Source organism: Rhinolophus hipposideros (genome assembly GCF_964194185.1).
Source record: "Rhinolophus hipposideros genome assembly, chromosome: 21".
Lineage (NCBI taxonomy): Eukaryota > Metazoa > Chordata > Mammalia > Chiroptera > Rhinolophidae > Rhinolophus > Rhinolophus hipposideros.
This window is the reverse complement of record NC_138067.1, coordinates 16,364,192-16,386,779: the sequence shown is the minus strand read 5'-3', so window position 1 is coordinate 16,386,779 and position 22,588 is coordinate 16,364,192. Positions and strand designations below refer to the sequence as shown.

At 46.4% G+C, this 22,588-nt stretch overlaps 1 protein-coding gene across 2 annotated transcripts in view; it reads right to left on the bottom strand.

The window, feature by feature from the left end:
- Positions 1-639: 639 nt before the first annotated feature.
- The window catches only part of CDH5 (cadherin 5), a 36,699-nt gene continuing 14,750 nt past the window's right edge, over positions 640-22,588 (bottom strand). Inside the window, exons 3-12 of one of the 2 annotated variants that reach the window (XM_081031338.1) lie at positions 19,845-20,133; positions 18,742-18,858; positions 17,681-17,845; positions 16,823-17,010; positions 15,178-15,428; positions 12,082-12,224; positions 10,391-10,515; positions 9,916-10,024; positions 7,788-8,033; positions 640-5,863 (exon numbers count right to left, since the gene is read on the bottom strand). In XM_081031338.1, coding sequence (XP_080887464.1) covers positions 5,343-5,863; positions 7,788-8,033; positions 9,916-10,024; positions 10,391-10,515; positions 12,082-12,224; positions 15,178-15,428; positions 16,823-17,010; positions 17,681-17,845; positions 18,742-18,858; positions 19,845-20,133 — 2,154 coding nt within the window. In that variant the 3' untranslated portion in view covers positions 640-5,342. The remainder of the gene's footprint in view (positions 5,864-7,787; positions 8,034-9,915; positions 10,025-10,390; positions 10,516-12,081; positions 12,225-15,177; positions 15,429-16,822; positions 17,011-17,680; positions 17,846-18,741; positions 18,859-19,844; positions 20,134-22,588) is intronic. The other variant, XM_081031337.1, reaches the window with a different exon arrangement.

Genomic DNA, 22,588 nt, shown 5'->3' with positions numbered 1-22,588 from the left:
ACTTACCTTAGTCCCATCTCCCTCTCTCCAGCCCTGTAGCCATGTAGTAGCCCTTAAACTCAGCCCCACCATCACAGTGAAAATAAGCCGCCTAGCAGCTGCTGGAAGGGGCAAAGGGGTTGGAGGTCCTCCAAAGCCCAAGGCCTAGATAACTGCCATTATTTTCCCTAGAAAACATCACTTGAAAGGTTATGTTTATTAAGCCTCACTTGAAGTTTGCTCAAAGGCACAGCCATTTCCCCCCTGAGGGCATTTGTTGAAAACAATCAATGGCAATTATTTACATAGCTGGGGCAAGCAAGACGCTGACCAAAAACCTTAAAAGGAAAAGTTGGTAAATGAGTTGTCCATGGAGGGCTTTGAAAACCTTTGGCATGTTCCTGGGAATCTAAAAGGCCACTCATATGTGTAAGACTGTGCATATGTACAGGAAAGACCCGAGAAGGCCCTAAGCTCTCAGTTCTGGCTGACTTTGAGGCTCCGTACAATCAGAAAGTGAAGGCTAAGGGAGAGGTGTTCTCAACATGCACACAGGGTCCCTCATCAAATGCTGAGAGAGACTTACTGATTCCAGGCATCTAAGGGTATGTTTGCCAATCGTTAGTCGACCACTACCAAGCAGAGACTTCAGTGGCCATACACAACAAAAAAGTACAAACTTTATGGTGTTAGTTTAGGGAGCCACTAAATAAATTGCAGCAGCAAGAACAAACCAGTAACAACAATCCCTGTGGGACAAGGATCTGGTTTCCACAGTTGCCACATTGTATTATTTAAAGTATGCAATTTTCTACAAAAATTATGTGATATGCAAAGAAACAAGAAAGTATGACTTATTCACAGGAAGGAAAGCAATAAAGAGAAACTACTCCTAAAGAAGCCCATGTGTGGGACTTACTAGACAAAGACTTTAAAATAAATGATTTAAACATTCATTTAACATATGTTCAAAGAAAACCATGTCTAAAGAACTAAAGTATGAGAATGATGTCTCATCAAATAGACAATATCAATAAAGAGGTATAAATTATTTAAAAAAAAAGAATGAAGTAGAAATTTTGGAGTTGAAAGTACAATAAGTGAAATAAAAAATTCACTAGAAGAGCTTAAGATTAGATATGCGTTAGCTGAAGAAAGGATCTGCAAACTTGATGATTATCTAGCCTAAGGAACATAAAGAAAAAAAGAAAAAAAAAGAATAAACTCTTAGATACCTGTTGGACATCAGAAAGCATTCTAATATGTGTATAATTTGAGTCCTAGAGGAGAGGAGAGAGAACAACACAGAAAGACCCTTTGAAGAAATAATGGCCCATACTTCCCAAGTTTGATCAAAATATCAATCTGCAAATTCAAGAAGATCAATGAACTTCAAGTAAAATACGAGTTTACCTTAGAATTTATCTTAGACACATCATAATTAAACTATTAAAAATCAAAGCGGAAATGTTGAAAGTAGCAAGAGATAACAACTTATCACACACAAAGTTTCCTCAGTGAGATTAACAGCCATTTCTTATCAGAAGCCAGGGAGAACAGAAGACCATGGGTTGATCTTCAAAGTGCTGAAAGAAAAAAACCTTATAAACCAAGAAGCCTATATCTAGCAAAAATATCCTTCAAAAATAAAGGAAAAATCAAGACATTCCCAGATAAACAAAATGGAGAGAATTTCTCACTAGCAGACTTTCCCTACAAAAAATACTAAAGGGAGTACTTCAGGCTGAAATGAAAGACACTAGACAGTAACTTGAATTCACATGAAGAAATAAAGACCAGCAATAAAGGTAGGTATAGGTAGGTATAGGTAGGTATAACGACAGTTTAAACAGCTATTTTCTTGTTTGTGACTTTTCCCTACTATGTGATTTAAAAGACAAAGGCACAAAGCAATAACCATAAAATTGTATGTGCTGATGGACATACAATGTTCGAAAATCAATATGCATGATCATGATAGTACAAAGGACGGGGGAGGTAGTGGAGCTTTATCTGAGCAAGGTTTTATATACTATTTAAGTTGGTACAAATTATAACTCGATTGTTATAAGTTAAGATTTTAAATATAAACCTCAGGGGACCCACTAAGAAAATAACGGAAAAAAAACAGTAAAAGATTTGACAAGATAATTAAAATGGTACTAGAAAATGTCTAACATAAAATAACATAACATAAAATAAGGCAGTATTGGGGTAATAGAGGAACAAAAAACACATAGAAAACAAATAGGAAAATGGAAGACATAAATCCTACCTTATTGGTAATTACATTAAATATAAAATAATTAAACACTCTAATCAAAAAGCAGAGATTGGTAGGATGGGTAAACTGCCATGATCCAACTATGTTTTGTCCACAGAAGATATACTTTATATTAAAAGACACAAATAGGTTGAAAGTAAGAGGATGGAAAAAGATATACCATGTAAACAGCAACCAAAAGAGAGCTGGAGTGACTATTCTAATATCAGACAAAATAGACTTTAAGATAAAAATTGTTTCTAAATATGAAAGTTACATTTTATGATGCTAAAGGGTCAATATTTTACAACCATTATAAGATACAACCATTATAAACCTATAGGTCCCTACAACAGAGACCAAAACTAACTGAAGCAACAACTGACAGAATTGAAGGGAGAAATGGACAATTCAAGAATAACAGTTGGAGATTTCAGCACCCCACTTTCAACAATGGATAGACTCGCTAGACCAAAGATCAACAAGGAAATAAAAAATGTGCACAACACTATAAACCAACAGGCCCCGATAGACATCTGTAGAACACTCTACCCAACAACAGCAGCACATACACCTCTCAAGTACACGTGGTGTGTTCTCCGGGATGAAAACATATGTTAGGGCATAAAACAAATCTCAGTGAATTTACAGCGATTGAAATTATAAAAAAGTATGTTCTATGACCACAATGGAATGAAATTAGAAATCATTAACAGAAGGAAATTTGGAAAATTCACAAATATACGGAAATTAAACAATATATTCCTAAATAAACTATGTATAAAAAAAAATCTCCAGGGAAATAAGAACAAAAAATTGGAATTGAGACAAATTGGTCTCTGAGAGCTTCAAAAAGTAGTGTTTGTGCAGAACACAGTTTGCAAAATATCATTTCTGGGGGACACACTGCCCAGGAAACCCTGCTGGCAGGAGTCAAGGAGCAGGGTCCATGCCGAGCTGGGCTTCATCCCCCACCTCCCCAATTCAGACCTGAGCCTGACATGGAGGCAGCTGCTTCTCATTTTCATTTTGAGATTCTCCAACCAGGATCTTAATGTTGGGGTACATACATCCCAATAAAGTGCTGGCTGCTCAATCACTGTTGTCAGCCAGCTAATTGGAGATTGATTTCCTCCCTCACTGCTGATGTATCTCACCTCCCCGAGTCTTCATTTGCAAGATGGAAATGGTATTGTGGCTTCAGCTCCCAGAGGTTCTTGCCTAGTGTATAGGGTGGAATTGGGGGGCATGTACAGAGACTGGGTGATGGTATGGGGTTCTGGGAGGAGAGGAGGCTGCACTAGGCATTCCTTGTTATTCTCTGCTACAATCCCTTTTCTGTGGTGTCTCTGAAATTCTGATGGCAAATGTCTCCTGGCTCCTTTGATGATCATGGTTGTGTGTGTGTGTGTGTGTGTGTGTGTGTGTGTGTGTGTGTGTATTTCACATGTGCTCTCTAAGCTCTAGAAATGGAAGAACTTCAAGATTTTTCTTTATTTAGATATAAAAAATACAGTACGTCTCATGCACCAGTGTGGTCAATATATAGTCATTATCTCTAGAGCAGTTACTACAATGATAGGAAATAGGTTACAGGAATCTGTTTATCATACTAAAAAAAAAACCAAACACCTGTTAAATTGTTAACCTAAAAAGCAACTTGCTTACTATGCAAAACTCTTATATTTTTGTGAGAGCTAGAAACATGTAAGTATTATTAGTAAAAAAAAAAAGTTTACGAAGAACTAGTTACTGGTTAAAAATAAGTCAGTTTTATCTACAGTCCCCTGAAGTGTGAGGGGCCTTACCCAGAGTGGGAATCTCAGTCATGACCAAGAATGAGTTGGAGGGTTTGCCTCCTTCCCTGACCCCTCCCGTTGAGTGATGCCACTTCTCCAAGGCGTGTTTACAGTGGAATATTCCATGTGTGGCTAAAAGTGGGAGATGAAGAGAGGACTAGGGCATGGGCAGGGCAGGGGCCTTGTCTTCTGCAGGGTGTGCCCGAGGGATGGGGCCCTGCTGGAGTTCCCTGAGATGTGGCAACACCGAGGTGTAAGGGCAAACTGTGTGGCTCCATTGCAGTCATGCTTGGGTTTAGACATTGGCCAGAGTTGCTAGTTGCTGTGGGTGCCTGCCTCTAAGTCAGTCAAGAGATGAGGAGAGAAAGAAAGGAAAGAGAGAGCATGAATGAGTGACCAGGTAAGACAGAGAGGGGGAGAGGTGTTCTGCTCTGGGAACATCGGTTCCCCCTTCCAGGCAAAACTAGAGGGGTGTTGATGAGGCTCATATTGGGGTCACAGCTACTCCAGGCCCTCTAAGGAGGGTATGGGTGTGGAGGTATCCCTCACTCTAGGATTTGTCACGCTTGGTCCCCACTGTCCCTTCAGGATAAATTCATAGTTGCTTCAAAGTTCGGCGAACCATTTCCCTGACTTTGGTTGAATTTTCAATGTTCAGTACAGCACAGTTACCCGCATGGCAGACAAGTGAGGTCACCTCAGGACCTGAAGTTGGGAGCTGCCAAGGGCCACTTTCTCCCTCTTGACAGACCTGGGGAGGGGCCCAGACGTGGTGTGGGACTTGGGAGGGGGCAGTGAGGAAGTTAAAGCAGGGCAGGCATGATGGACAGTTCCAGTCTCCCTTGGGACTGGGCCACCGGGAGTGTCAGCCACGGGTCCTGCTGTCCTGCACTTTGCCTTCAGGCAGACAGGCACCAGGGCCTCACCAGCCTCACCAGGGATTTCAGGGACCTCCGGGGAAGACCTCTCCTTGGCAGGTGACCATAAGCTGCTTTGAGGAGCCAAGGAAGTCTTTGTGTTAGACCTGTGGTCCCTGGTGATGGGGTTATGTGCATGTCCAAGCCCAGACACAACGCTAGCTGGGATTTTCCAGCATTTGGGAGGTAGCCATCACTGACATATGTTCCTGGACATTTCAGGGGCCTGGACTTTGCTACCCAAGGTGGTCAGGTCTCTGGGACTCGCGAGGAAGGGCTGCTGGGCTGGGGTGTCAGTGCTGCAAGTTGAGGGCTCCGGTCCTGGTGTCCGACTGGCGGAAGCTGCAGTGGTTTGGGCCCCCAGGCCCAGAGGCGCGCAGCTCCCTAATACACGAGGCCCTCCTGGGGGTCGGAGCCGTACAGCTCGGCCAGCATCTTGAACCGGGGTCCCCAGTCGTTGAGGAAGTCGTAATCGACGTCCGCGTCAGAGGAGCCGGTGCCCAGGGAGCTGAGGGACTCGGCGATGGACTCGGAGCCCTCGTAGCCGTAGACGTGCAGCGTGTCGTAGGGCGGGCCGCCGCCGTCGTGGTCAGCCTCGTCTTTCTTCACCTCGATCACGGCGGCCATGTCCCCAGGGCCCCCGTGCACAGCGGGGGGCGTGCGCCGCGGCGGCTTCTGCACCTGCGCGTACACCAGGGGCCTCGTGTCCGGCCCGGGCCGCGGAGACCGGGCCCCGCCGCGCCGCATGGAGTTGAGCACCGACACGTCGTAGCTGTTGGTGTCCATCTCGCCGCCGCCCTCTTCGTTGTAGGTGACCAGCTGCTCGTGGATTTCCGGCACACTCTTGCCGTGGGCGCGGGCCTGCTTCCGGAGCCGCCGTCGCAGGACGATGAGGAGGGTGATCACTGCGGGGCAGGGGAGTTGGACCGGGTGCCGCTGGGGGGGAGGTCGCCACCTGGGGGGGGGGGACACCGCGCCCTCCCCTCCGCCCTGGGAGCTCCGGCACCGCCCAGCTTCCCCGTGACACCCAGGCCAGCCCCCAAGGTTTGCTTTGGTCCAGACGCCTGGAGGGCCCTCCATCCACCACCTCCGTGGTGCCTGCCCGGCCCTGCTCCCGTGGAATCCTGCCTGCGTGTCCCGCCACCGGTGAGGATGGGGGGCGGGCACGGAGGGCACCGCCCTCAAGTTCGTTCCCTGCTGCCAGTCTCCACCCCATCTACCTGCACCTTCCTTTCCTCCCTCCTCGCACCACTGTGGCACATCCTTCTCTGTCATGTCCAGGGGGAGAAAGCCAGAGGTGGGCGCAGGATGGCGAAAGGGACCGAGTCGCAATTTGGAGTGCAAAAATTCGGATCCATTGGTTCGTGGACAGTTCTGATAATAATGCTTAATAGAGGGGATGGCAGACATGGGACTCATCACAGTAGCGGTGAGCACCTACTGTATACATGCTGGCATGCGATCGGCACATTTCCATGTTGTCTCACTCAAGGTAGGAATTATTATCCCATTTTACAGGCAAGAAAATGAGCTCAGAGAGGCTGAGTGATGTGCGGAGACTACCGGGGCTGGCAGTGGTGTAGATGTCGACCCTGGTGAAAGCCCAGGAGTGTGGATGTATGAGGGGGACCAAACCCCCCGAGGAGGGGTGGACTGACAGCTCCTAAAATTAGACTTAGATCATCCCTCAGGCTCTGTCCTTCTAGTCTGGAATTAGTTAACAAACTGTTACATATGTAAGTAAAGTTGAGATGCTCTCTCTGAGCCTCATTTTCCTGGCCTGTAAAATGGAAACAATGGCTTCTCTGCTCTGTTTATATTTGGTCAGGTGGTTATCAGGTTAGTGCCATTCTGTGTGTGGTGGCAATGCCATTATCATTATTGTTATTAACTATTATTCAAAGAGGAATCTGGGTCGGGACTCTCTGCCACAGAAGCCCCCCAGAAGGGAGGCACACTCAGGGGGCCTCTCGGGAACTACTGGCAGGAAAGGCCTGGAGCAGAGAATGTGGGTGCTTCGCTATCTCCCACCTCAGTTCCTGTCACCTGTGGTGTCCTCTGGAGGACGGGCCCCTGCCCCATCTCATGGCAAGTGAAGTGCAGGAGAACGTTTGCCTCTCACAGGAGTCCCCAACCATCAGCTGGTGGGAGTTGCTGGGTAAACACTGGCTATGAGTTCCGCCCAGTCCCAGTGGGAGGAAGCTCCCGTGACTCACGGGGGTAATTTGGGTGACAATGCACTCTTCATTGGCTGCCTCCATTCCTCATCTCACACCCCATCTACCTTCTGGGCTTCCTGGGAGCATCTCCCAAGTAAACCATTTGCACCCCAATCCTTGTGCCCAGGTCTGCTTTCTGGGAACTCAAACTAAGGCAAGGCTTTAAATATTCCTAAAATTTCAGAGTCCCAAAAAAGAAAGAAAGAGATTTCAAAGCTGGAGGGTTCCTATGAAAGGAAAGAAAGCCCGTGGATATAATCTAAACTAGAAGTTTTGAGATTTTCTATTTCTTTCCAAAAGAGGAACTGTGTCTTCTGTTTTCAAAGTAGGTTTATGTAAATAAATGCCTAGAACAGTAGCTGGCACACATGAAGTTGAATAAGTGAATATAAAAGTTGAATAAGTGAATGTCATATATAAAGTATTTTAAAGCAGGGCCCAAGGGCCTGTCCTCCTCCCCGGTCCACCCCCACCCTTAGGCACCCAGGGAGGTCGAGCTGGCCTTCCTGGCCCCACCTCTGAACCCCAGGGGCCCACGTTGGGTCCCTGGCCTCTTCCTCCTCTGGTGCAGCCCGTGCAGTGTCCCCTCCCTGCCCTCCTGGGTACTGACCTGTGATGGTGAGGATACAGAGGAAGATGGCTACCAGCGCCTGGACGCTGACGCCCACCTGGTAGGCCACCTCCTCACAGAAGGTGAACTCGCCATACTCATTGCACTTGCACACTGTCACAGCCAGCGTGCTGGTGCCCGTGAGGCTCGGCCTCCCGTTGTCCGAGATGAGCACAGGCAGGTGGTGGACCTTGGTTCGTTCCCGGTCAAACTGGCCGTACTTGACTGTGATGTTGGCTGTGTTATCTGGAAACACCAAGGCTGCAGGGTCAGGCTCTGCTGCCCAGAGTGCCCGTCCTCTTATCCACACTGATGGCGTGGCCTGCCTCCTCCAGGGAGCCCTCTCTGACTGTGCCAGCCCTTGTGCTGCCTGGGCTGCTTCTGTGCCCTTTGCAACCCCTGCCTCATGTTTCAGCCATTTCAGTGCAGGTCTGTTCCTCCAGAGAGGGGATATTTTGGGCAGCTCCTTTTGACTTAGTCTTTAAAAATGGCTTGGCCAGAATGTAAAATTTTTGCTTTCTGTGTCTGTGGGCAACTGATATACCTGAGCTTTCTTCCTCCTTAACACACCTAATCGGGGATTTCTGGGACAGGCTGGAATTGGGACTGTGCTTCAGCTCAAATACTGGCTCTCCCTCCCAGCTCCCGTCAATGGTTTCATGTATAGGCTAATTCCCCAAGGGAGCCTTTTAAACCTGCTGATTTTCAGACCCTCCTTCAGCAATCCCCACCTCCCTCCCTCCTCCATTTCTGACTCAGTGGCTTTGCGCAGAGGCCAGATAATCTGCCTTTTGTAGGCTCCCTGGAAGGTTGTGATGCTGATGGTCGGGGAGGGTTCAAGGACTCCCTGCTCCAGGATTTAGAAGGGGAATTTGAGCAGCCGGCAGGGTCTGCCTACTCAGGAAGCCAGCCGAAAGCAAAGGAGGCCATCTTTTAGATTTCAAATGATAGCCGGTGACCTCTCATTATTTAGTAGTCATGTCTATTATAATGGAGAATCAACGATATGGCATTGACGTTTTATGGGAGAAACGAGGGCTTTCTCACTAAACTCACTTAATACCATAGCATGATATTCATGTTATAAGTGAATCTGGGACCAACAATTGTGCCTCCTGGTGGCACTTGGGTATCTTTTGGTTGGCCTTTAAAGCTTTCTACCTGATTGCAGACCTTCTCTGAGGTGGGATTGAGTTGGACCTTGTGGGTGGGGTGACAGGTATTTTTGCCACATTATTTACTGCTAAAGAGCTGAATGTCGAATGGTCTGTCATTGACTGTCAACACATCATGACCACCTTGCCCATCTCACAGGAGGCTGTGGCTGATTCCCTGGGTCTATCCCCCCTCTTAGGGACCCTACTCCCTGACTTTCCTCAACAGTGGCAATGGCTGTTTCTATACAGGGTTCCTCATCAACCACAGTTTCGCCAGTCAGGGATGGGTAGGGATTCCATTCACCCCATACTGGGTGAAGGATTTCTCTATTTAGACTCAAAGGGGGATTTTTTCCTATTTTTGTAAGGAAGCTGCTGAAGCCATGGAAGCCTGTCTGCTATTGGCTGGAATTCAATCAACTCAGCATCATCTCTTTCCCAAGCTCTGATTGGCCACTGCTGACATCATAGGACTCTCTGGGTTGTGATTGGTGGGCCAAATCCTCTTCCAGGGCACCTGGTGGTAAGTAGTTATTATAACTGGATTACGACAGTTTTCTCTACCCTTGGCATCTGGTTTTGACTCTTTGGGAGTGACCTCAAAATTCAGCAATGTGTAATTGTGCTGCGCACAAAGATCTTGTGTGGGAAGGAATTCCTTGGCTAGTTCATGAATAGAGCTCCCCATATCTATTCCGTCTGTACCCCATGTCTATTCTGTATGCCTCGCTGACTTAGATCTTAAGGGGAATGGCAGGCCACGTGCACTTGGCAGTTTGGCCAGGGTGGCTCTGACCATTGCAGACCAATAAGGTATGTGGCAGAAGTTGTACAAAATATTCCGTAATGTGAAAACCCCAGTGAGGGCCTGCCCCCAATTTCTTGGCTGGTCCTTGACCCTGGTGTTTCAGGACTCAAATAACCCCATCCCTGAGCCCCCTAAGAGCCAGGCTGACTACTTTGACGCATACCGTGATTATCTGTGAGGCTGAAGTTGCTGTGCTCGGTGCCCAGGGAGAATCTGAACCTCACGTTTCTTGGCGTTATGTCCTTGTCTGTTGCCGAGATTTGTACAACCAGCTGGAAAGTGTGAAAGATGGGGGACAGTCAGTGGTGGTGTTGGGGTGGCCTGGGGTTCACTGATAGAGATTTTGGGTTTAGACCTGATCATGGCTGCTTCTCCCGTGCAACACTAACCTAAATGATCTCCATAAAGCCACTCTTTATACCAGCGCCTTCCCTGCCAATCTGTTCTCCACGTATTTTCTCTGAGTCTCAGTTTCTCCATCTATAAAGTGGGGATAATGTCGCCTTTCCTTAAGGTTGTTGTACAGGTTACATTAAGCTCGGTGAAATGCCAGCTGACTGTGGATGGGAGGGAGGTGGTGCCCCACAGCTTGTCCCAGATGGGTGCCGCCTCACTCGTCCCCCCTAAGCCAGACTCACCTTGCCCTGGGCAGCATTCTCACACACTTTGGGACTGTAGGGCTGGGCGAACTCGGGGGCATTGTCGTTCTCATCCAGAACTTCGATGTGCACCTGCACGATGGATTCTTTGCCTGTGGGGGTCCCTGCAGAAAGAAAGGACTTGTCACCACAGTGGGCTCAGCTCATGCCAGGCCCAGGAGCTGAAGGTGTGTGGATGGGCACTCCTGGAGGGATGCCCATTTTGCAGGAAGAGGGGGCTATGGACCTGGAAGAGAGGCCAGGGATGGTGCTCTGGATGAAAAGTGTGGAAGAGAAGGGGTTTGAGCTTTATATACAAGCATTACTTGTAAGAATAAAAAGGTAAATAACCTAAGTGAATTTTAAAAAGGTTTAATGAAGTTAATTGGATTAAGTAATTTAAGTAGCTAAATTATTAAACTAATCTAATGATTCAAGTAAGTAATTGAACTGAAATACATATAATTTATTAAATTATATTAATTGATTTCAAAATAATTTAAAAGGCAAACAGCCTAAGTGAGATTTGGTTAATAAATTATGCCGCTTCAAAAGAATGGACTATGTGGCCATTTACATGCCCATGTAAATTACATTTAAAAAAATGTAATTAAAAAAAGACATTTTAGTATCATGAAAAAGTGGTTCTGGAATAAGGTTACATAAAAATGCAGGATATGATTTTACACACATATTATAAACTTACTTGCATAAAAATATGTATAGAACAAAGACTAGAGAAGCTATACTAAAGTGCTAACAGTAGTTGTCTCTGTATGGTGGGATTATAGGGGAATAATTTTCTTCTCCTTTTCTGTTTTTTTATGTTTTAAAATGAACAACAAATTATTCCTTTTAAAATTTAAAAACTGCATGAATGATATTAGATGGGGGAAAAAGGGGGTAAGTATTTCTTTGGAACATATGCAGGAGCCCATTGAAGTTGGCCTGACTGCCACGTTGGGGGGCCCAGCAGAAAGTAGGGGCCTTCCAGGGTGGTGCTTAGTGGGGCCTTGGCCACGTCAATCCGTCTCTAGGCTGCGGGTCTCCTGGGTAAGTTGGGCATGTTAGTCCTTTTTCTGGAGGGGAGTTATGATTTGCTCATATAGGCAAAGGGTGCAAAACTCCAACACTTGCCTTTCCCTCTGGCACAAGTTACACTAATTTCTAGAGAACCTCACAATCTTGGAGTTAGAAGCTGCGGCAGATTTTGAATTCAACCCACTAACTGGAACATAAACAGCCCCCAAAGCTGCCTTTTCCAAACTTCCACAATAATAAGATTCAAATGGCACTTGTTCAGTATACTTTCCTTGGCACTATTTCTGGTTCACTGGGCCAAAACCTCCAGAGAGGGGCCTGAGAAGCCATATGTTAAGAGGTTCCCTGGATGATTCTCATCACAGGGACATCTGGATGCCTGTTGGTTAACAGAGCTTCTTAAACTGTAACATGCACGAGATTCTGATTGAACTGGGGTTGGGGCCTGGCCTTCTAACAAGGTTTCAGGGGCTGTGGATACTGCTGGTCCATGCACATTTGGGGAGGGGGGCTCTACAGCATCCTGGGCAGGTGGTGCTTCAGCAGGAACTTGTAATACCTGTAGAGACCTGCAATGACAGATGATGCCAATTTTGAAAGAATGAGAGAAAGGAGAAAGACCAGGTTCCCTGGCAGATGGGGCCACTCACCGCTAGAATCCAGTTCTTTGGCTTCCACAGTCAGGTTATACCAGGGGTAGATTTCTCTGTCAAGTTCTTTATCATTGGAAATACCCCCATGCTTGGTTACTCGGAAGAACTGGCCCTTGTCACTGGTCCTGCGGATGGAGTATCTGCCCAGGGGAGAGAGATTCATGGCTTTCCATTGTTCTTTGCTGAGTTCAAACTCTCAGCATGACAGACGAGGCCCTTTAGGATCTGTCCTTAGTATCCTCCTCCGTCCTCCTTTCACTGCGCATTGCACTCTACCACCCCGAGCTGTTCAGAGCAGTGAGATATATCCTTCGATTTGAGCAATGTTGCCATCACTGGACTGAGGGTAGTGCTTGGGACTCCATCAATAGCACTTTCAGGCAGGTGGCACAATAATCAACTATACCACAGCTGGGATTGTTTTTTTATGATTAATGAAAAGATAGTTGGGCAAGAGCCAAGAAGAAATAAAAAAGGAACTGGAAGAGATAAGAAATGAGTGAAAGAAAATTAAATTTTTAAAGTGAAAATTTGAAAAGTTCTTCCAGAAATCAAGAGCAAAGAGGTATGAAGAGGTGAAGAAAGAGGAAAAATATCATTATTTTATATGTATTATATATATATAATATTTGGAATATATGTATTTATTACTACTGAAGAAAATTCCAGAACAAATATAAACAGAAGAAATAAAAGATATAATAAAAGAAAACTCTTCTGATTTGAAGAAAGCCCCAGGTCTACAGATTAAAATAGGTCTTTGATATTAGGCATAATTTTAAAAAGAGATCAATATTTAGGCATATCCTGATGACACTTTTGAATTTCCAAACAATATGAAGAAAGTGAAAAGAGTCTAGACAGAGAAATTGCATTTTCATAAAGAGAAATCAGGTTCACCCAAGAAAGTCCCCACAAAATTAAATGCTAGAACACATCAATAGTATTTTTAGAGGGAAGTGTCTATAATCTTAGGATTATATGAACACATCTAATTGTTATTAACTTAAGGCAAAAGAACTAATGTATTTGTAAATATTCAAGAAATCAGGAAGTATATCACCCACAAAGATTGGTCCTGAAAAAATTATTTGAAAACTTCATCTAACTAAGAAATATCTCAATATAAAAAAAAACTTGGTTTGGTAGGAATTAAAATGAAATTATTGATTTATTAATTATCCATAGGAAAGCAGTGGTGTGTGTGTGTATGTGTATGTGTGTGTGTGTGAGTAGAGAGAGAGAGAGAGAGAAAGAGAGAGAGATAGGTAGAGAGAGAGATAGATTTTGAACGACAAAATACAGGTCTAGGAAAACATTTATAATTTTACAGATAGAAGTAAATCTCACTGATAAAAGTAAAAATGGATGTACTCAATCCAAATATCTAGGTGAAAATAATAGATGGTGAGAAAACGAAAAAAAAACATTGAGAAATGGGAAACGTAAAACGGTAAAAGAAGTATAATCAAACATCGTTTATGATGAAAAATGTAAATAGGTTAAACACAAAGCATCTCAGTTTAGGTTGAAAAGCAAAGCCAACTACATTCTATTTCTGAGAGACAACTTAAAGCCAAATGACTTAAGAAAGTGAAAAAGTAAAGGTTGGTCAACACAAATAACATGAAAACAGGGCTGACAAACTTAACATTAGGCCATATGGAATTGTAGGCAAGATGATTAAGCAGAATAAACTGGGTAATTTCATAAGGATAAAAGTCATAACGAAGGTAAAATAATTATAAACTTCTGTTAAGGGAATAGAATGATTAAAATATATAAAGCAAAAGCTTTGATATTCTAGGAAATAAATGAAAAAAAGTATCAGTGTATTCCACCACAGAAAAAGTTAAAGCAAAAATACAGAATATCCAACCACTTGTAAATGAAAACGAAGACAAATCTCTTAAAAAACCCCTTGGCTCTATGAAGAAATAAAAAAAATCATTATAGACTATTTAGAATAAACTGGCCAAAAACTTATGAGATGTGGCCAAAATGGAGGGACATATTTTGTCCTTAATAAGAAGATCTGATAACATAGAAACATGAACGCTTCCAAAATTGATATGTAAGCAGACCTGATAACATAGAAATATTAATTCTTCCGAAATTGATACGTAAACACAATTAAAAAACTGGATAAAAAAATTTCAAAGTTCATATGAAGGAATGAATGTTTCAGAGTGCATAAAAATTATGTAAAGTAAGAATACAGTGAGGGAAGGACTTGCTTTATACACACTAAGTTTCGGTGTTAAGCTTCTACAATAAAACAGAATGGAGATAGAAGAGAGGATTCCGAAATAGATTCAGGAATATACAGGAACTTAGTATACAACAAAGGTGGGAACAAAGGTGACTTGTTTAATACATGGTGCTGGCACAATTGACTACCCCTCAGGAATGAAATGAGATTGGATTAAATTCATACTTATTATCAAATGTTAAAGGCTCTAGAAAGTATGACTTAGAACTATATCGTTTGTCCCAGAAGAACAAGTAGTGATGAAATGGGCATAGTATGATCTAAAACATTTTAAAACCAACCCAAGCAAACAGCAAATCCACCATAAATGTACCTAGATGTTTGTGTGGTCATGAACAAAGGCGTGATAGGACCACATGAAACAGGAGTTGGATGAATATCGGTTATCTGGGAGTGGCGGTTACTTATGTTTCTTTATCGATCTTCATGTTGTTTCTCTGTGTGAAATAAACACTTTTTCCTTCTGTGGTTTTGGGAAGATTCATAAAACATGTTTAGTGTCATCTGGTTGGTTGCCCTCTTGACTGTCTGATCTCCCCAGATGGGACCTGGGGGAGCCTGGGTCCAAAAAGAACAGGCCCTTCAAGGTTGAGCAGCTCTGATGGCCAGGACCATGCTAGGTGGGTGTCTGGGCAGGACGAGATCCCAGCTGGCCATGTGGGTTAGTGGAAGAGCTTGGGCTATACTAGTCTGGCCTCTGCCACTTCCCACACACGTGCTGGGAGAAGCGAGTGTCCCCTTTGAGTCCTGGTCTCAGTCCAGCAGGTGGAAGAACCGCAATGCCAGGATTGTCACGACCACCAGCCTCACACTCTCCTTACCCAATGCTCCGCCGAGCGGCGTCAGGGTCCACGGCCCGCACTGAGCCGATCAGAGGTTTCTTTTGGTTCTCCCGCAACTGGAAGTGGTAGAAGGGCTGCTGGAAGGTGGGAGGCTCGTCCACGTCTGTAATGTTGATGATGACCCGGGCCTTGTTTTTGGCAGAGGCGCTGCTTGCGTAGCGGAGGTTGATGGTGGGGTCCATGGCCTCAATGGTGAAGGTGTATTGCTGGATGCGTTCATAGTCCAGGGGCTGTGGGAGGGAAATGTATGGTGGGCATCTGTTCTGAGCCAAGCACATGGCACATGAGCTTCACGGCAACCTGCGAGGTGGTACTCATTTTACGGATAAGGGGCCTGAGACCTGGAGAAGTGATATTTCCAAGGTCATCAAGGGAGTGGTTGGGCCTGGCTGTCCTCAGCTGTCCCCCATTGCACTCAGCTGCCTCCTGGCTGCACCCCGAAGCCTGGTTCTATGCCTGGCCCTGTTCCAAGTATTGGGGACAGACAGGGATCAGCGTCAGTTCTGCTCTCAAGGGGATCAAAGCCTAGTGGTTCTAGACACAGCTCCTTAAGGATGAGCCTTTTCTTCATGTCTTTGCTAAAGGTGTTCCTCCTGCCCTGCCTGCTTAGTACACTCCTAGTCACCCCTCAAGAAGCCAATTCAGAGCTAATCAGATGTTCTCTCAGAACCCATCCCTGTCCCCCCGACACAGGCCATTGTCCCTGCACAGGTCGCTGTAGCACTTACACCCGGCTACGTGTTTTGTCTTTGCGTGTCTTCCCTGCTCGCTGACCGCTTCAGTAATGTGGAGGCAATCCGACTCCCTGGGTGGCTCCAGTCCCCAGTTAGAGCTGCCCAGAGATGGACTCAGGGGAGCTCTGCTGGCGGTCTGGCTTGGACACAGGGGTTCCGGAGTATCCCATTCGAGGTGGGTCATCCCTGGCCCAGGACCTCCAGTCCTCTGAATGGCCATTCTGGAGGGGTTCTGTGCCCCTGGCAGGACCTTCCCTCCTCTTTCAGATTCAATTGGTCTGGCTGCTGTCAGCAACGGCCACTGCCAGGGGCCACCCACATCCTCACGGCACTCACTGTTTCCTTATGTGCTGATACGGCTTTCTGCTGCAAGCAACTGTAACTCTACCAGGGCTCTAGTGTCCAGGGCAGGCCAGAAAGAGCCAGGGAGGGAACGCCCCCAGGAGCAGCCCTCAGTCCATGCCACGGCGCCCTCACCCTCAGCTGCTGCAACTCTGAGGCAGCTGTCCCCCAGATGTCCCCAGTGGAACTGGGGCTCCATTACCCACAGTGATTACCTGCTCGCGGAGGAGCCCTACAGACTTCCTCCTTTTCATGCGTCACTGCTCCTAGGGCCTCCTGGGATCACCTCCCAAATAAACCATTTACACCCAAATCCTTGGCTCCAGGCCTGCTTCGGGGGTAACCCAGCCCAAGGCACCAACTCTTCTCTCCTGGCTCCCCTATCCCAGCTCCAGGGCCACAGTCTTCATAAGCACATGACCAGCTCTGAGCTGACCCAGATGTACACCTCTGATGGCCTGTGACCCGGGAACAGCCCCTGGGAGAGTCCTGGGGATGCTGAGAGCCCCCAACCCCACATCTGAGCTCGTTGCCCCAGACCGACAAACCTTCATGGGCTTGATGATGCCCTCATTGCGCGTGGAATCTGTCTCGATGCTGAAGGTGTCCCTGTACTCGCCCTGCACGATGCTGTACTTGGTCATCCGGTTCTGGGGCTCGTCTGGGTCCTCAACAAACAGAGAGCCCAGGGGGCTGCCCACACGGATGTCTTCGGGCACCGAAAATGTGTACTTGGCTGATGCAAATAGGGTGCCCCAACGGGCATTAGGTTAATGAGATGAACAAGGCCATTGTCCCTCACATTATCCTAACAGGTTCTGATACAGGAAATGGACATGATAAAATAATTACAGTAATAATGCCACTGGAATTTTGGGTCCCAAGGCAAAGAGGTTTGCTCTATGTGTCCTATCCCTCTATCCTCCAACAAGTAGTTATTGAGCACCTACTGTATACTAGGCACTTGGCTAAGGGACCTATCAATTGACAGGAGACACAAGTCCTGCCTTTAGGGAGCTTGGGCCATGCATAGTAAGGCCACCTCAGGAAAACTGGCCTTGGGGGCAGCTGAGACTCTGAATTATGCCTCAGTGTTGGACAGTACAAGTGATAAGCCATCTGACTTCTTCCCCAGCCCCTCCCAGAACATGTGAAAAGCTCGTGTCAGACTTTGGTTAGGGAGAATCAGTCTGTGGGTGGGGTCAGGGCCCCATGACGGGGCAGTGGCACAACCTTGGGAACAGGACCTCTCTCTGAACCAAAATGGCTTCCCTGTGCCGTAGGCCCACTCTGAGGTCGGGGGAGAGACAGAGGGACTCTGGGTTCCTCCCTGAGAGCCCCCCAGGACAGTGAGGCTGGCGCATCTCAAGCCCCGCCCTCCCCGGGGCCCTAGGGGACGTGCTCACTCTGGGTGAAGATGGGGAAGTTGTCGTTGATGTCCTGCAGAGTGATCAGCACAGTGGCTGTGCCTGAGTCTCCCCGGAGGCCCTGGGCATCTCGTGCTTCCACCACGACCTCATACCTGGCCTTCGTCTCTCGGTCCAAGTCTTTGGTTGTTGTGGAAATGAGTCCTGTAAAAGTGTCCCAGCAGGAGCCACGTTACCTGGGGAACTTGTAGAAAATACCGATGCCTGAGCCCTCCCCAGAGAGCACCTGACTTAAAACCTCCCCAGACGGTTCCATGCGCCGCCATGGCTGAGAACCCCTGGCCAACCACCCCCTGCCTCCATGTCCTGTACTATAAGGCCAAAGCTGCCCAGACTATTTGGTCCGATGTTGGCCTTAGCCACCTGGAGCATTGTGCCGAGAAAGAGCGCGAGGCCACCTCTAGGCTCAGCGTGCAAAGAGTGCTATGATAGATTAGTGATGCTTGCCTGGGCACCTTACAGGGTGTGGTGACATCTGGGCTGTGGACTTGCCATCCCTCTGAAGAACAGGGCGCCCCAGGTCTGGCCAACGGGACTTCTGTTTTGCTCCCAAGACTCAGTCCTCACAGTTTTTAAAGTCACACTTAATAGACAATTACTATGGACCATGAGCTCTCCATACACTAATTCGAACTTCGCGGCTACCATGCAATATGAATATAAGCGTTGCCATTTTCAGATTAGGGAACTAAGGCTTGCAGAGGTTAGTGGACTTGCCTGAGGTCTTAGAGAGGATGAGTAGGAGAGCTGGATCTGGAAACCTGGTCTGTCTGAATCCATACCCCACATTTATTTCTGCCACTTGGGTCCTGCTTTTGTTCCCTGGACTGGAGTCCGTGTCTTGGGCACCTGTCTGCTTCCTCCTGCCCTCGCCAGCCACCTTGTCTTAATGTGTGATACTGACCACCTCCATAGGGCAGTGTGGTTCAGTGGTTGGGGATACCTGTCACACTGCACTTCCTCAGCCCCTGTACGTGGGATATCCACCCCAGTCCCTCCCTCTAAGCCAGTGCCTGCCCAGGAGGGTTAGTCCCACAGACCAGACTGATCGATGGCAAAATACTCGTTTCCTTTCAGGACTTCGTATGTGACAGAGGTGTGGTCTGCTATTGTAGGGTCATCTGCGTCCACGGCTGTCAGATGGGTGACCGAGGTCCCTGCAGAGAGAGCATCCAGGGGTTGCTGCCTTGTGCCTGCTGGCCCCTCATCCCATCCCCAGGCGAGGGACGATGGGGCACAGGCTGTTCCCTGAACCCATCTCCCCCACGTCCTGAGGGAGAAAACCCTCGTGTGGGGGCAAAGTGCTGGCGGGGGTGGAGGCCCAGCCTGGTCAACCTTGAAGGGGGCAGAGAGCGCAGGTGATTTTCATTTCCAGGGAAATGAAGGAGGGGCAGGGGTTTGGGATATGAGGAGAAACCCAGGAGAGTGAGGGGCTGCTTCTTTCCTCTCCTGGAAGGCTGAAAACAAAGGAATAGGAAGGTGTCCCCAGAGGGGTAGGTGTCACAGCGCTTTTCCCCGTGCACTTAGGGTCCTCATACTGAGCAGGACGATCTGGTCCCAGGGTGGTGGCCAGGGATCCTGGACTAAGGAGTGGGGAATGGAGTCCTTTTCTGGCGCCTCCTGGAGGCTCTGGGTAGAATTGAGGAAGGAATAGTAACCTCTGGAAACCTGGGGTCCATGCTGGTGACACCCCTTGGGGTGAGGGTTCTACTCCTGCATGTGTCCCACAGATGACTCTTCTTGCCTTTGTGGTACAGTTGGCATTTCTTCACGTGCAAAGGCTATGTTTGTGGTGTGCCAGTCCTGAGAGTCAGAGCAGTGGGTAGGGTTTGTTCTAAAGAGTAATCAGATGTGTGTGTCTCTGATGGTTAAGGCTCTGTTCACGATCAGGATTAGGGCTCAGTCTATAATCAGGATCAGGGATCAGTCCATGACTAGGGGCAGGACTCAGTTTGGGGCCAAGCCACACCTTAGTCTGTGGACCAGTGTTTCTTTCAAGCCATATAAAATGGGAAATAGGCATTATAGTCACTGCTCTGAGCTTTCTGAACCCTGGCCCAGGCAGAGAAGTTGCTAATGGAGAGATGCCTTCAGGCTGGGGGTGAGGGAGGGAAGGAGGGCGAGGGACAGACTGGGCACATACCCACAGCCGACATCTCAGGCACAGATGCGTTGAAAAACCGGTGTGTGAACACAGGCCAGTTGTCATTCACATCGTGAACTTTGATGGTAAAGCTGGAAGGAGATTCCAGGTTCATGTTGGTATTCTTGTCCACCACAAGAGCAACAAGGTGGTACTCAGAGATCTTCTCCCTGTCTAGCCTCTCAAAGGCAAACACGTCTCCTGTGTCTTCTTTGACCCGGAAGACCTTTTCGGCGTACTCTCCTTTGAGCAGGTACTTGGCGTTCTTACTGTTCACACTCGATTTGATCTAGGAAAGAAGAGGTGCTGTGAGCTGGGAATGAGCAGTGGTGTGCGCGCATGTGAGTGTGCAAGTACGTGTGTAGGTCTGTTTGTGTGTGTACACGTGTGCATATACGTACACACATGCATGTTTGTGCACATGTGTGTATGTGTGTGTGGTGTTGGCCAGGGATCCTAAATGTGACACTGTATTTTTTTTAAACATTGGCATACGATATTATATTAGTTTCAGGTGTATAACATAGTGATTTGACATTTATATTCCTTACGATGTGATCCTTATGGTAAGTCTAGGAACTGTCTGTAACTATACAAACTTATTGGAATATCGACTGTTTTCCCAATGTTGTACATCTCATGACTTTATTTATTTATAATTAGAAGTTTGTATCTCTTATTCCCCTTCACCCTTTTTACCCATCCCCCCATTACCCTCCCCTCTGGCAGCCATCAGTTCTCTGCATCTATGAGTTTGTTTCTCTTCTATTTGTGTGTTTTTTTAGATTCCACATGTTAAGTGAAATCACATAGTATTTGTCACTCAGCATAATAGTCTCTAGGTCTGTCCATGTTGTCGCAAATGGCACGATTTCATTCTTTTTTATCGCTGAATAATATTCCATTGTGTGTATGTGTATATATATGTGTATACAACACATATGTATATATACACATATATATTACATTACTATATATATTACATATATATGTAAGTATATATATATACACATACATATATGTGTGTGTGTGTGTGTGTGTGTGTGTATATATATATATATATATATATATAAAACACATACCATATCTTCTTTGTCCATCTGTTTATTGATGGACATTTAGGTTGCTTCTATATCTTGGCTATTATAAATAATGCTGCAATGAGCATAGAGGTGCACATGCATATGTCTTTTTGAATTAGTGTTTTGGATTTCTTCAGACACTCAGAAGTGGGATTGCTGGGTCACAAAGTAGTTCTATTGTTAATTTTCTGAGGGACCTCCATACGGTTTTCCATAGTGGCTGCACCAATTTACATTCCCACTAACAGTGCACGACGGTTCCCTTTTCTCCGCATTCTCCCTGACACTTGTTATTTCTTGTCTTGTTGATAATAGCCATTCTGACAGGTGTGAGGTGATATCGCACTGTGGGTTTAATTTGCATTTCCCTGATGATTACTGATGTTGCACACCTCATATGTCTATTGCATGAGAAAGAGTGGGTCTCAAGACAGAAGAGGGAGGGTCAAGAAGGGTGTGGTCAAATCCCACTAGGTCTGGGAATGTCCCTAGGGTTTAGCAGTGTGCAGTCCTTGTAGCCCTTTGTGGGAACAGCAGCAAGTGGACGGTGGGGTGAGAAGCAGGTGACAGAGCATAGGTAGAGAAGAGTCTGCAAGGTGAGGAAGTGGAGACAGGGAGTGAGGCCCCTCACCTTGGGCGCATGGGGAAGGAGAGAGAGAAGGCAGCAGCTGGAGGTGGTGGAGCGTCCTGGAGCGGGGCTGGGGTGTTCAGGGGGCAGGTCCTGAGCGGGTCCTCAGGCTTGGTGGCTGGGTCAGATGATGAACAGTGAGGTTGTGTAACCTGTGGCCTGGGGGGACTATACTCAAGGAGGAGGAAGAGTCCGAGGCCCTGTGTGAGTTGCTCAGGGTTAGGATAAGATGGTAGTTCCGAACTTGGTTCTGGGTTGGGTGTGTTAGGATCCATGTGGATGGGGGGAGCAAGGGGGAGTGAGGCAGCTTTGATGTATTTGATTAGAATTCTGAGTATGATTTTATGTGAATATAAGTTTCTGTTTTCCTTCCCTCCAATTTTTCTTAAATACTATATATCTTTTAGATTAGTTTTAGATATACAGAAAAATTTAGAAGACAATACAGAGAGTTCTTATACATTCTGATCCCAGTTTCCCTTATTATTAACATCTTATATTAGTCTGGTACCTTTGTTATAAATTAATGGACCAATACTGATACATTATTATTAACTGAAGTCTATGGTTTATGCAGATTTTTAAAGTTTTTACTTAATGTCCTTTTTCTGTTCTTGGATCCCATCCGGGACAGCACCTTATACCTTAGTCATCATGTTTCTTGGAGCTCCTCTCGGCTGTGACAGTTTCTCGGCCTTTCAGTGTTTTTGATGACCTTGACAATTTTGAGATGTGCTGGTGAAGTATTTTGTAGGATGACCTTCTGTTGGAATTTGTCTGGTAGTTTTCTTATAATTAGACTGAGTGTATGCATTTTGGGGAGCCTTCCTTTTTAAAAATTATCACTATATTTAGATACAACGTCTTCATGCCATAGCCATGCTGACCCATATTTGTGGATTCAGAAGGCTGCTCAGGGCTCACTCCTATTGTCCCCAACCAGCTCTGTAAACAAAGGCTCTTGGCTATGGCTTTGATAAACAGGGACTTCCTTCCCTCAGATGACGTCTTTGGAGCCAGGAGGTGATCCTTGG